At 41.1% G+C, this 13,900-nt stretch overlaps 2 protein-coding genes across 12 annotated transcripts in view; one reads left to right on the forward strand and one right to left on the reverse strand.

Annotated features, from left to right (window-relative positions):
• Positions 1–332: 332 nt before the first annotated feature.
• On the reverse strand, positions 333–9,900 carry ATP5PF (ATP synthase peripheral stalk subunit F6). 6 transcript variants are annotated; one of them, XM_081073403.1, is made up of 6 exons: positions 9,353–9,419; positions 8,413–8,541; positions 8,005–8,085; positions 6,232–6,408; positions 1,065–1,189; positions 333–514 (listed from the first exon to the last, which is right to left on the reverse strand). In XM_081073403.1, the coding sequence occupies exons 4-6, from the start codon at positions 6,393–6,395 to the stop codon at positions 477–479; spliced, it is 327 nt and encodes a 108-aa protein (XP_080929529.1). In that variant the 5' UTR covers positions 6,396–6,408; positions 8,005–8,085; positions 8,413–8,541; positions 9,353–9,419; the 3' UTR covers positions 333–476. The 6 variants fall into 6 exon arrangements, with proteins under 6 accessions (XP_080929529.1, XP_080929531.1, XP_080929527.1 ...); XM_081073405.1 differs by having other exon boundaries at positions 9,276–9,361; XM_081073401.1 differs by lacking the exon at positions 8,005–8,085 and having other exon boundaries at positions 9,353–9,413.
• GABPA (GA binding protein transcription factor subunit alpha) overlaps positions 9,451–13,900 on the forward strand; it is a 36,471-nt gene continuing 32,021 nt past the window's right edge. For 2 of the 6 annotated variants that reach the window (XM_081073180.1, XM_081073186.1), the window contains exon 1: positions 9,451–9,567. The gene's annotated coding sequence lies outside the window, so the exon portion shown is untranslated. Of the gene's footprint in view, positions 9,568–9,677; positions 10,062–10,615; positions 10,714–11,569; positions 11,706–13,900 lie in introns of those variants that run through there. The other 4 variants (XM_081073179.1, XM_081073185.1, XM_081073184.1 and 1 more) reach the window with 3 other exon arrangements.

A 13,900-nucleotide genomic window follows, 5' to 3' on the forward strand; every position in this document is an offset into this window, starting at 1 on the left:
GTTACTGGGATAAAAGCACTTAATACTTGAGATGGAAGTTAAAACAAAATGGATATTCCTGTACATGTTCAAAATTACACTTGCGTTTCCTGAAAAAGCTATGAAAAGGATTTACTAACCCTTCCTATTCTGGTATAAAAATATTCCTTAGGTCAGGCTGGCTCCCCTCAGGCAGTAGGTCTCCACAATGAAAAGTATAACCTGCACGTTGAGAAGAATCTGGCAGTCAACATGCAAGTTGTACTTACTTTACCCAAGTTCCCCATCTGCTTTGTTATAACCAAATGGGAAGATTTAAAAACAATGCTAAAACACAATTCAACACACTCAAGCATATACCCAATATCACCAAATTTATTTGGAATCAGAATTAAACGAACAGTTGGCAGTTGTGAAATGTATGTTTATTCCGATACTTCTGATCAGTTGTACAACTTATTTAGGACAAATTACCAGATAAATTTTACATCATTTCTTCAGGCCTGGGGTTTATCAATGACTTCAAATTTGGGATCTAAGAAGAAAAAAAGGTTCAAGCTTAGCCATACTGCAATAAAACACATTAATCGAGAGGGCTTCAATATTTAACTCATCAATCTTCTGATTTTTTTTTTTTTTAGTGAATATCTACTGTTTCTAATCATCTATATGGAAATATAACGACTGCTAATGATGTATTCAGCACCTATGATGAGCCTGACTATTGACTTTACATAGGTCACTTAACTATAACCACCAGATGAGGAAGATCTTATGATTCTCCCCAAGTGCCAGATGGGAAACAGGCACCAATTAACTACCTAAGATCACACACTTCCTAAGTGGTATTGTCAGGATTCAAGATGAGGGAGTTTGATTTCACCATTTAACCTCTATGTTATGTGGTTTCCTATACCAATGGCAAATGTTTATCCCAGAGCTTCCAAGCACACGTAACTGTCCCAATAAATACACATGTAACTGTCATTTAATCCTGTAAACAACCCAAGTAAGTATAAAAATACAAACATTTTCCATTTAAAATGATCTCCCACAAGAATGAATCCGTGATTAAAGAGACATACCTTCAAATTTGAAGTCAGGGAACGTATTCATGTCTGCTTTACCATACATTTGCTTAAGCTTAAAAAGCTCCCTCTCCAAATCCTGCTGATATTCTGGACCAGTATCAACAGGTCCTCCAGACGACCTATGTATAAATGAGCAAGTAAAAACTCATTTTATGCACTACTTTACAAAACCCAAATTATTTTTCACCATGAAGTTTCAATAGATCTTTTAAAGAAATTCATGTAGGGAAATACCGTGTTTCCCCGAAAATAAGACCTAGCCGGACAATCGGCTCTAATGCATCTTTTGGAGTAAAAATTAATATAAGCCCGGTATTATATTATATTATACCTGGTCTTATTTTACTATAAGTAATTTTTTACTATATAGTAATTTTTGCTCCAAAAGACGCATTAGAGCTGATTGTCTGGCTAGGTCTTATTTTTGGGGAAACATGGCATAAACTTTTCCAGAAGAAAACAAGTATTTCCACTTGAATTTCAATTCAAACTATTTTAATATGACAAGGCTTCACATAAATGAGACAGCATCAAACAAACCTCTAACAGTCAAGGACTGTTAGCATGAAGGATATTATCAAGTCAGTTTCTCTCTCAGGGTCTAAGCTGCAATGAGGAGTAACGGCCAAGTCCATGGGCTCTGGAGTCTACAACTACTTCCACCTGAATGTCAGCTCAACTAACCGCGTAAACTGGAGCGAGGCAGGATGCACTCCGAACTTCAGTTTCCACATCTAAAACTCAAGGTCCTCCCTAATGGTGTTCAGAGCATTATAAAGATAACGCACATGTACCACTTGGCGCAGTGCCTGGCACACAGTGAGCACTCAGTGCTATTACTATTATCTGACTGAAATTAGCCACCACCCAATGGCTTTTTTAAAAAGATCTTCGTAACTTTAAGTCTCCATAATAGGGGCCTAACGTAACGAGGAAACAGATTATTTCCTACCCTTCAGAAATTTCGCCATTTAGAAGAAAAAAGCAACATGTTTATAAACATTTATGCTGTAAGGGAGTCATGAGCTTCAAAGACATAGTTTAACAAAAAGCTACTCAAGTTGAGAGCACTATTGCTGAGTTAATCAGAAAAAATTTCATTTTAAAAAAGTGGCATTTGTGACAAATCATGCATTTGGGTCCAATTTTAATTTGAGATAGCCTAAGTCTGAAAAAGCCAAGATGTGGAGGTGGGAAATTACTGGCTGTGTGTGGGGAATACTAAGTAGTCTGGATGGCAAAGTGAGAGGGATCCAGGTCACGAGAGGCCCAAAATGTTCAGCCGGGGAGTTTGTATTTCATTTGCCAAGCTATACAATGACAAAATTAGAGTTGTGCTCTGGGAAGATAAACATAGCACCATGGACCAGCAATGGAGCCAGTTAGTATACTTAATTCTTTGCACAAATTCTTCTGTGACTGTCATAATGTTATTGTCTGCCTATCATTGAACAATTAACAAAAATTTTACAACTGAAAATTCCATCAAGGGTAATAATATTTTCACACGTCTATGAAAAAGGCAAAGGGTCTTAGTTATGTGACAGAATTTCCACAAAAAAATACAAAGAGTTCTGATTTAAGAACTTAGTAATGATATTTCTTGGCATGAACTCAATTTCCTTCTAGATTAGCATATACGATGAAACTTCTGTGATCACAGAAATGCTCTGTATCTGTGCCGGCTAACATGGTAACCACTAGTCATAGTAGCTAGAGAGCACTAGAAACGTAGCTAAGGCGACTGAGAAACTGAATTTTTATATAAACTGAATTATAAGTAATCAGAATTTGAATAGTCATATGTGAAAAATAGCTCTACTGAAATAAACAGTGCAGTTCTTCATAGAGCCTTCAACAGACACTTTGATGACTGTCAAGCTCTGGGATCCACAAGCTTTACCAATTGCTTTGAGAGGACCCAAACAGTCTCACACTGGTTTCTAAAAGATGATGGCTGTGACTTTAGTATGTACTCTTATGACAGAAAGGGGGCAGAAATCATCTGCCTCTTCAGCTGACTCTAAGTCTCCCAGCCCATCTAGTTTATTATTATATCCCCAGGCTCTAGCATGGTGACTGGGACAAAGTAGTCACTCCAGGGAGACTTGTTTATTTCACTTAAAAAATACTAGGCTCGCTCATTTATTGAATCACTTAATCTTTATAACATCTTATGAAACAAGTACTGTTATCGTCATTTTATGTATGAGGAATCTGAGGCATGGAGGTTAAACACCTCCCAAGGTCATAGAGTTAATAAGTGGCAGAGCTGGGTTCCAGCCTAGCATCCACGCTCAGAGCACTTCTCCATGCTGTTGTTTGCACAAATGAAAGCAGCAGACTCCTTAGATGCTGGGTATACCTAAGTATTGACTTATATAACAGGCTTTTAAGGACAGTTAAAATGCAAACAGCATCAGTACCTCTGAACAGAAGACACTCAAATTCCTCAACCAGTCCTGCACACCTGCTTATTGCAGTGATTGTAGGCAAATTCTAATCCTTAGCCTACTTTTCTCATATATAAAATGGAGATAACATCAATAAGGTTGCTGTGAGTTCCATAACAATGTCTTCATTTTAATCCCTTTACTCTCCCTCCTTAGTTTTGAGTAATGACAAAACCTTGTTAGTCACCCAATCTCAAAAGTCTCAGTGTCTTGACTCTGTCACTTTTATATCCTCACTGCTATAAAGATAAGATTCTCATCAACCAACGCTTGGATTACTACATTTTTCTAACATGTTTGTTTTCTTTCTTTTTTCATCCCAATTTCCCCAATACACTATGATTAAAATTATCTTTCTAATACAGAGTACTTTTGTTCCACCCCACCATTCTACTCAAAAACTTTTAATTGATAAACGCCTTTGATATATCTTAATTGTCAAGTCTATAATCCAGGCCTTCCATAATCCCTCATTCTAACCCCATGTTAGCTTTACTGCTCCCTAACTCCTCATACACTCTACAGTCCTGGGAAATAGCACTACACAATTCCCCAAATATGCTCTCTAGTTTTCATGTCTTAGCCCATTCTTTGTTTTTTAAATTAAAGTTTATTAAGGTAACAATTGTTAGTAGATTTACATAGATCTCACATGATTGTTTCCTCCTAAAAGATACCCTCCTCCGACCCCCATTTATCTATCCAAGCTTCAAACAAATTGTAACTGGGGGTAGACCCCTGGGTTTATCTATTGATTTCCTTCTGTGGGTTTCAAGCTATAAGCAAAATTGTGAGTAAATTATTCACTTCTTTTTTTTTTCCAATTGGGTAATATTGGGGAACAGTGTTTCTCCAGGGCCCATCAGCTCCAAGTAATTGTCCTTCAATCTAGTTGTGGAGGGAGCAGCTCAGGTCCAAGTCTAGTCACCGTTTTCAATCTTCAGTTGCAGGGGGCGCAGCCCACCATCCCATGTGGGAATTGAATGGGCAACCTTGTTGTTTAGAGCTCGCACTCTAACCAATTGAGCCATCCGGCCTCCCCTGCGGCAGCTCAGCGGCAGCTTGTTGGCGTCAATCTAGTTGTGGAGGGTGCAGCTCACTGGCCCATGTGGGAATCGAACCGGCAACTCAGTAGTTCAGAACTCTCGCTCCAACCAACTGAGCCATCTGACCGCCATTTTGGTATATATATATATATATATATATTTTTTTTTAATTAGAACAATGACCCATAGATGTCCATGACATTCTCAACAGGGATGAATGACCTCAAACACTGCCTTCAAATTCAAAATAAAACATTCACTCTTATAACACACTCTCTAAAATGCCTCCAGCTAGAAAGGAGCAGTTCTTCCTGTGAACTACCCAAACATTCAAAGTGCCAATATCTCAGCATCTAACCCACTTTATCTTATAGCTTTCTAAACTTGCTTACAAGCTTTCCACAGCTATCAAATATTAAGAATATTGAAATGTAGTGTGGCTTCTTTCTTTGTAGCTCAGTGCTAAATATAACAAAACAAACAAGCAAATTTAACTATGAACTATAAACAAATTTATGTGTACTACTTTTCCAAAGATTTGGGGGTTGAATTTGATGATGGCTAAGGTCATTATTCATCTCTAAAACTGTATGGTTCTGTAATCACGTTTTTCCTGCACTTGCCTTATGCCACTTCAGAGTCTTCTGTCCTTTGATATTCCCAGAAATATATATGTATGAAAAAGGCATTAAAGAAAAAATGCTATGTTTAACATTTCCCCTAAATCATGATGCCACGGAAAGGGCACTAAATTGAGTTAGAATATTTTGATCATATATTTCCCCCCCAATTAGTTTAATGATTTAAAGCTAATCAATGTCTAAAAGACTTATAGTTTTTTCAAATAACAGTAGTCCCCCGTTATCTGTGGTGGATACATTCTGAGACCCCCGTGGATGCCTGAAACCGTGGATAGCACCAAACCTTATACATATTGTTTTTTCCTGTACATACATACCTATGATAAAGTTTAATTTATAAATTAGGCAAAGTAAGAGATTAACAATAATAAAGTAGAAAAATTACAATAATATACTGTAATAAAAATTATGTGAACGTGGTCTCTTTCTCTCTGATAACCGATCTGTAACTGAGATGGCTACTAAGTGACTGACTGGAAGGTAGCATATACATCATGGATACACTAAACAAAGGAATGATTCACACCCTGGAACTGATAGATCAGGGCAGCAAGAGATTTCATCATGTTACTCAGAAAAATGTGTTTAAATTTCTAGAATTTTCCATTTAATATTTTGGACCTAGGTTGACTGCAGGTAACTGAAATCACAGAAAGTGAAACCATGCATAAGGCGGAATTAATGTGTAACTCCTAAATGAGTTACAAAATCCTATGTACTTCTATGAATTGACTCTAGTTTATAATAAATGACATAAAGTAAGGATATATCTTAAATGACAATAAATTTAATGGGACTCTCCTTTGGAACCCACATAAAAAAAGATAAAATTTGGGACTTAAAAAAAAATCACGATCTTATTTCCTTTTTTTGGAGCACCTCATGAACCCTGTTAGGAATCATCAGCTCAGTGAAGGTCTTAGACACTTTCAAACACCAAGTAATTTTTTAATTACCATCTCAAAACTTACATACTTTTACTATTTACATTTACACCATGGTTGATTATCTACCCACTTACTGTCGCTTAGTTCTGTATTCTCTAATCTTGTCCACGAAGAGTTTCTGTACAGGATCAAGTTCCTTATTAAATGCCACTGCTGTAACACCAATATTCCTCCTCAAATGGACTGAGATTGCAGACTGAATGATAGAGGAGAACCTGAAGAGCCTCTGAAGAATCATGGTGATTCTGTTACTGAAAACAAGCACCAGAATGTTCATATTCTTTAATATGTATGTAATTGTAAAGTGCCTTTAAATACATTATAGTGGAAATGTAATTCTACTAATTGCAACAGAACTTAAAGCACATCAGAACTCAGTGAATGCTAAGAACACTCATGTGACCATAGCTCCATTCCCCCCTCCACTCCTCACTGCATGTTTTTAGTTCTTAACCAAAGGCTCTGGGACCTAGAAACAGTTAGGAACTCGGGCCTGTGTATGGCTCCACTATGGTGAGATGCAGAAAGAAAGCACAACATATAGGAGGGGTGTTTCTTCTCCATGAACTTAGTGTTGGACCAGAGGAAATAGTCAAGCTACGATGTTAGAAAACTGCCCATACCCAGCAGGAAAAGGACAACCCTGGCCCCAAAATAAAAGTGCTAGGTTTCCCGGACCCCCTCAAAAGGCCAAAAGAGGGCTGGGCAGGGACACTGGAGACAGTTGCCTCAACCAAGATCTCTGCAAGTTTCTACTTCACAGACCCACAGGGGAAGAAACTGCTGTGCCTGTTAAAATGGCAGGATTCAAGGCATTCTGTAACAACCAAATCTAAGTCCAAAAGAACCAGAAAGGAAAAATAGCAACCAGCCCAAGGGAACCCACCAACAAGAGAAAATCAAGGGGTACAACCTAATCAGTGAAAAAAGAATTTGTAAAGGAGGTGAAAATCTGATTTTTAAAAATAAGGACTTAAAGACTTCCTTGAACTCCTTGAAGCTAAAAGACATGAATTTCTAACTAAAAAATTTCAGGAGATAAATTAGAGGATGATCTCAGTTAAGACCGCATTTAGTGTTTTGAAAGATCAAAGGCAAAAAAAATTCCAAATTACAAGAAACACTATCTAAAAACAGGAATTCCAAAAGAAAAGGGATAAAGAGACCATAAGTAATTGGAAGAAATTTCCCTTGGATTAAGAAAGACAGTGCATTTAAGTGAAAAGGCTTACCAAACCCTATTTTTGAATGGTGGTAAGATTCATACCTCAATATAGCCTGATAAAATTTCTGAACCTTCACGTGACAATCTGACATGTCACCATGACTTCCATGCCCCCCCAAATTACCTAATAATCATAACAATACTCGTCATCATACCGATTCTGGACTTCCATTAAGTGATACCACTACAGCTCAACGTGTGGTCGTGGACCAGCGGTGGTACACAAATTGTGTTTCTGGTCTATAGTAATACAGAAACTGGGAATAAGCATTTGGAAACCTTTAAGCAATTTGACAGCATAACATATTACTGTTAAATTTAACAGCAATTAGAGTTTGTATTTCGTGTCTTCACTGTTTGGTCTTTCAGCTCATTTTTCTGATTATTTTTATTGTGTTCTTCAAAAGTATCCACAGGGTTGGGGGGCAAACGGCCCTCTTCCAGAGCTTGAGAAGCACTAAGCTGGAGGGCAGTAGCGGAGCACTGTGATTCTCAGAGCGGGGGTCTCCTCCAGGAGACACCCGACAAAGCCTGAAGACATTTTTGGTTGTACTGGATGGAGTGTCACTAGCTTCCAGCGGGCAATCACTAGGGATGCTGCCAAACATCTTATAACACTCACAGTAATAACAGCCGCTCACAACAAGAATGATCTGGTCCAAAATGTCAATCGGGCCAAGGTTGAGAAGCCCGGGAATAGCCACTGAAAACGATCCAAAGAAATCCCACAATCAACAAAATATCCTTTACCAGCCAGGGTGAAAGCACACTATTTGAAAAAAATTAAAGAATTCATCATGTATCATTCCTAAACCCCCGCCAGAGAAAAACACCCGACAAAAGACTCCAAGCCAAAAACAAATGACGCTAAGGTGCTACGTAGTATCATTCCCATTTTACATACAGAAACTGAGATTTAGCTGTAAATACCAGGTCAACGGTTACACAGCAGAATCTGCCTGACACAAATACATTTTAAAACTTGTGCAACCCGTTGTGTCTTTTCCCTTCTGGCAACGGAAGGACGTACTTAACACTCAGCAACAACGTCCTCTGACGTCTGTTCAGTCCTCCGTATTTCGCAAAGTACTTCCATATTCTCCTTGTACCCGACGGCACTACTACTGTTCAAAATCGGTGAAACGTGTTCTTATTTCTCCTGTGACATAACAAAACGATGTCTAAGGAAAGTGATTAACTTGCTCACGTTCCCGGTGAATCCGCCCTACGTCTGACTGCAAACCTCATGCTATTCCTACTGCAACATGGTGCAACGGCTGACCCAAGGGTCGTCCTTCCGCGGCCTCTTTCAAGCGCATCCCTAAAGTCAACCCACAGTCCACCTAACCGACCGGCCGCCTCTCCCCCCCGGAAACCCTGTGTCGCATGCGCACTCCGCTTCTCCCGCGGGTCAAGCCCGCACCCTCTCCGACCCCCCCGGGCAGTGTCCTGCTCCCGGGGGTTGGGGAGGTGTGAGCTTGTGCGGGGGAAGCAAAGGCGGTGCAACACCCGCTGCCTAACCAAGTGTTAGCGCTATCAACATCTGTGGGCTGCACACTTGGAGGCCATCACCCTTTTCCTCACGGTGTACATTCTGCTTTGCACGGTTCAGAACGACCTGCTGCGCGTCCCAGCTGGGCGGGCCTGGCGGCACAACTGCCCCGGGAGCGTGACCTTGGGCTGCCCCAGCCGGGTTGCGGGTCCAGGAACCTCCCGCCTCCCCGCAACTCGCGCCACCCTTGTTGGCCCTCAGAGCGGTATTATCAGGGTTATATTTTAAGTCTACCGCAAACTTCAAGGCCTAGAAACGCCGAGGTCCGCCGTGACCCCGGGCCAGGACACGAAGGTGCCTGGGACAGACAATTGCTCTCCCCTGAAGGGCTGAGGTCATACGCTGTCGAGGCCCCATGAAGAAACTCAGAATCTTAGTCCCAAGAGGCCAAGCTAGTCCAGTTACCCGCCCCAGTCACCTTGCACTCAGTCCCGAGCTGCCAGAGTCACCACCGCCGCCACCGTTCAACTTCCGGCCCTGGCTCCGCCCCCACCCGCCTACCCGCCATCGCAATGCACTATGGGTCGCCGTTTCAGTCGGTCGACACTCACCGGACAGGAAGCGTCTCGGAGACAGTCTGCGACCGGACGGCTCTAGGTGAGACAGAAAGCAAACAGGAGGAGGAAGTGGAGGGTAAGTGCTTCCGGGTCCCCTAGCGACGCCTCCGCCATCTTTCCTTCGCCAAACTTGACCTGCTTTTTCCCTCCTGGAAACCTTGCTATGTACGCATGCGCACTTGGAGTGGCCTTTCCATTAGTTCAATCCCTCCCGCCCCAAACCAGCGTCCTGTTCCTTGGGTTATCGAAGTGTATGAACATACAAAGTGACAGTGTAAAACAAAGGGGGACTGGGGCGTTGTTACTCCCTTGTGCGACTCCATTGCCTCGGGCGTTCGTATCGCACAACCTGCTGGGAGTTGTAGTCTTGAAACCGGAGGTGCCTGGCAGGCGGGAGGGGGGTTGGGAGTTTCGGCGCTGATTCCGCGGGAAGGGCCCAGGGGCCTCACACTTCGAGTCGCGGGAGCTGCACGTTTTACCGGGAGAGACGCTGCACGTGGAGCCCGCGTCGCTGCTGGTCTCAGCGGGCTGTGGAGTGCGGGCGGGGGCCACAGGGTCGACTCGGAGCGGGTGAGTGCGGCCGTAGGGGAGGAGGGGAGTGCGGGCCCGCGCAGGCCGGCGTCGTTCCGGGGCCTTCTCCCCCAAAGCAGCCCCCCCGCGGCCGCCTCTGTGTTTTGTTTCCGCTGGTCCCCGGCGCTGTGACTCCCATTTCCGTTCGTGGAGACTTGAGGGAGTCGGGTGGGGAGGGGCGGGGGAGGCCGTGCGGGGAGCGCAGGGGAGGGGCGGGGGGCGCGGGGCTGTGGGAAGCGCGCGCCCCCGGGCCCGGGCGGTGCCTGTCGCCTCGGGCGCCTCAGTTCCCTCACTGTCCCCCAGCGACTGTCGGCCGCGGTCCGCCGTCCCCGCGGTCGGGATTTCAAAGGAAGATGCCAGCCGTCTCGCCGACTCAGCGATTCGCTCTCGTTTCAAATCCAGTTGTCTTTCTAGAATTGTCCCATAGCGCCTCCAAGCCCTATACACACAAGTACATATGGTGTCTGTCCATTGGGTTTCTTTTAAAAAGAAGCAGTAAGACAAAGGGAAAGCGACGTGTCAGTGTAGCTTGCCAGCGTCTTTAGCTTTGTTGTGGGCTGGAGGACAAAAGGCGCGGGTTTGTAGTTAGGGATTCTAGTCTGATGAGGTTAACGGCAGGGAAGAAAATGCCTAATACTGACTGCATTGCAAGGTAAGGACTAGTAATTTAGAAACACACACAATAGGTCCGACTCGTGGGAGGAACAGATGTGGAACCGCTCACTTGAGGAAAGTGCAGACCTGGGCAGTCATCACATTCGCAGCTACCGTGTTGTCTCGTAAACTTCAGAAGAAACTGGCCAACTCTTCCCAAACTAAAGGAATAAACCCTCCCAGGCTTTGAGCCAGACTTTCCGAGCTTATTTAATTTTAGACGCATTCTGACTCTAGGTGAACTTCAGTCCATTTTACCTAGATTGCGTATACGGGACTGTATGTTATGAGGGATGTAGTCTTGAAATAATAAATACTGAGCTAGGTGTGAAATTAATACAAGTCATGAGCTCAGATATGGGGCTGAGTGCTAAATGAAAGCTGTTTAATATCCTCCCTCCAATTTCTATGTATAAAACTTCAAATCTACAGGAAAATTGAAAAATTACGCAATGAACACCTTTGCTGGCTCGGTAGAGGGGTGGGTACCCAGTGTTAATCTTTCTCCACACTTGCTTTCTCTCCCCCTCCACACATGCACACATTACTTTTCTTCACAGATGTATGTGCTTTATTTTCTCTTGACTGCTGGCTTTGTTTTTAAAAGAGAAAAATGTCTTTTAATTTTTTCAGGTATTTATAAGTATTTTTTAACTTGAGAAAATGCGCAGTTGATCAGGCAGGTACTTCCAGATTACACTTATATATAATATATTAAATACATATTTTGTGTATATTATATATTCAAATTTTGACAAAGAATCCTGAGGAATTGGTTCCAGAGAAAGAGGAGCTACCCACTTATGCAATGATACCAAAGATCTGGACAATTTCCAAAACCTCTCCTTTGCTTCTCTAGGCTAAATTTAGAGAACTGAGAAAGATCAACTTAAAGACTATGAATGTTTTTTCCAAAAGTATATGAAGTTCATTTTTTTTTTCTTTATTCTGCACCTCGGGACTAATCTATAACTTTTGGAAGATCACAGGGTAAGTTTCTTTTTTTAACAACCCCCTGTTTTAGTGCTTGTATTTTGGGGGACCACAGTTATCCTTGCTAGTAAGCCTTTTAGGGCCATTTCTCAGCCTCCGGTTACTTCCTCGTATACTTTTGTATTTTTTTCAAAGTTCCCAGAAAATTCACTTGTTTTCTAATGTTTGTGTTTTTTTTTTAAAAAAAAAGATTACGAAGATAGGAGTGGATCTTCTTCTAGGCCTAGAAAATTAACCAAAGATCTTCTAAAATTCTGTTCTGCTATAAACCTTACTGTTCCGCTATAAACCTTACTGTTCCTTACTTTTTTTTTTCAGTACGGAACAGTTTTTATGATTCTGTTTGTGTACATTATTTCCTTGTTTTTAACAGCTACCAAAATTCCATGGTGTATGCTTCTTTCCCTTTTTCTTGTATCGCAATACTTTCTTGCTATGGATACTTGTGTTGGCTCCAGCTTCCACCTATCACCAACAAAACTGCCATAAACATCATTATCAATCAATATGGTACTGTCTCTGGAATGCTTATCTAAGAGTCATAGGTATAAGCATACTTGATTTGGTCAGGTACTGCCAGAATATTTTCCCCAGAATAGCTAGACCTGTCTGTACTCCATCAAGAAAAGCGCAGAGGATTCTTATGCCCCCATGTCCCTGCTAAGTCTTCTCAGTATTTTACATTTTAATTTTTGACACACAGTATAAAGTGTTAGTTCCTTGTTTTAAATTGCATTTTTGAATGATTTGAATTTGAACATTTCTTTATATCCTTAGCCATTTTGGTTTCCCTTTATGTAAATTCCCCCCCCCCCTATATTTTACCTGCTTTTCTAATTTGTCCTCCTTTTGGGGGGTTGTTAACAACTTGTAGGAGTTCACTGTCTATTCCAGTTATTAGTCCCTTTTCACTTTGGGATATTGGAAATATCTTTTTCCACACTGTAGCCTATCTGTTGAACAGAAATCTTAATTTTCATGTAACCAAATCCATCAGTTTTTTCCTTATGGTTTATGTTTTTGGAATTTAAGAAATTCTTTTCTATCCTTAGACCACAAAAAAATCCTCACCATTTTCTTCTTTTAGCTTTATAGCTTTACCTTCCTTTCACGTTTAAGTCTTTAAGGCATCGAGTCAATTTTATATGGGGTGTAATAGTTCTTATAACATTTTCATTTTTTCAACACATTAATAGAGTGCCTAGTAAGGGTGAGGTATTGTTCAAAGTACTTTGTATACATCTGTAAACAACCTCGTCCTACAAGATTGATACCTACCTACTGGGTCACCACTGTTTTGCTGTAGTGCTCAGGATGACTTTCACAGCTTAAAACATAGTAATCTTAAGGAATAGACTTTACTGGTGAAAGGGAAGACTTACAGGCCAAGGTCAGAAGAAAAGAAAACCAAAGTCCTTCATTCTTATTATTCCAAACAAAAGTCTGCTGGTGTCTAGGCAGTCTGCTGGGGTCTAGGCGGCCTGCTGGGTGTGCATGATGTGTATCTATTCTAGTGGAGAATTCCACCTTATTGGTCTTCCTTCTTACACGGGAGGTGTGAGAGCGACCTTGATGTGAGAAACATCAGAACATTTTTGTACCAGGCAATCTAGATTTGGATGCCAGCTATTTATAGCTAATTTGGCAGAAAACCAGCTCCCCAGTAGTTGGAGATATTGGGACCTGAGGAGAGTTACAGCCCTTTCAAAAGTAGAAAAAAGACATATTAGTTTCCTAGTGCTACTATAATAAATTTCTACGATAATGTGCATATTAATAATGATTCTGTTACTTTATTTTGCTGTTTTAGAATACTATACTTGCACTTAGAAGATACGTAATTTGTAACACAAATCAAAGCTATGATAAACTTTAATTTTTTATCACTCTGTCAGTACAATGCTAATGAAGTACATTCTTTATTCTGCTAATAAAGTACAGCTTTTAGCTGAACAATTGTAGTTTATTTCCATGTTGATTTTATTTAAGGTGCAGGTTTGAATCTGTTATTAAGACTAAGTTGCTGTAACTTAGTCTTACATGCTGTAAAGGTATGTAACTTAACATACCTTTCACTTGATTTTGAAGTTATTTGAGTTAATTTATTGACTGAGATTGGGCTGAAAAATATCCCAACAAACCCAGTGGAATGATGAAGTCATATCAAGCTAATAAACATCATCTAAACAAAA

The sequence above is a fragment of the Rhinolophus hipposideros genome, assembly GCF_964194185.1.
Source record: "Rhinolophus hipposideros genome assembly, chromosome: 2".
NCBI classification, from domain to species: Eukaryota; Metazoa; Chordata; class Mammalia; order Chiroptera; family Rhinolophidae; genus Rhinolophus; species Rhinolophus hipposideros.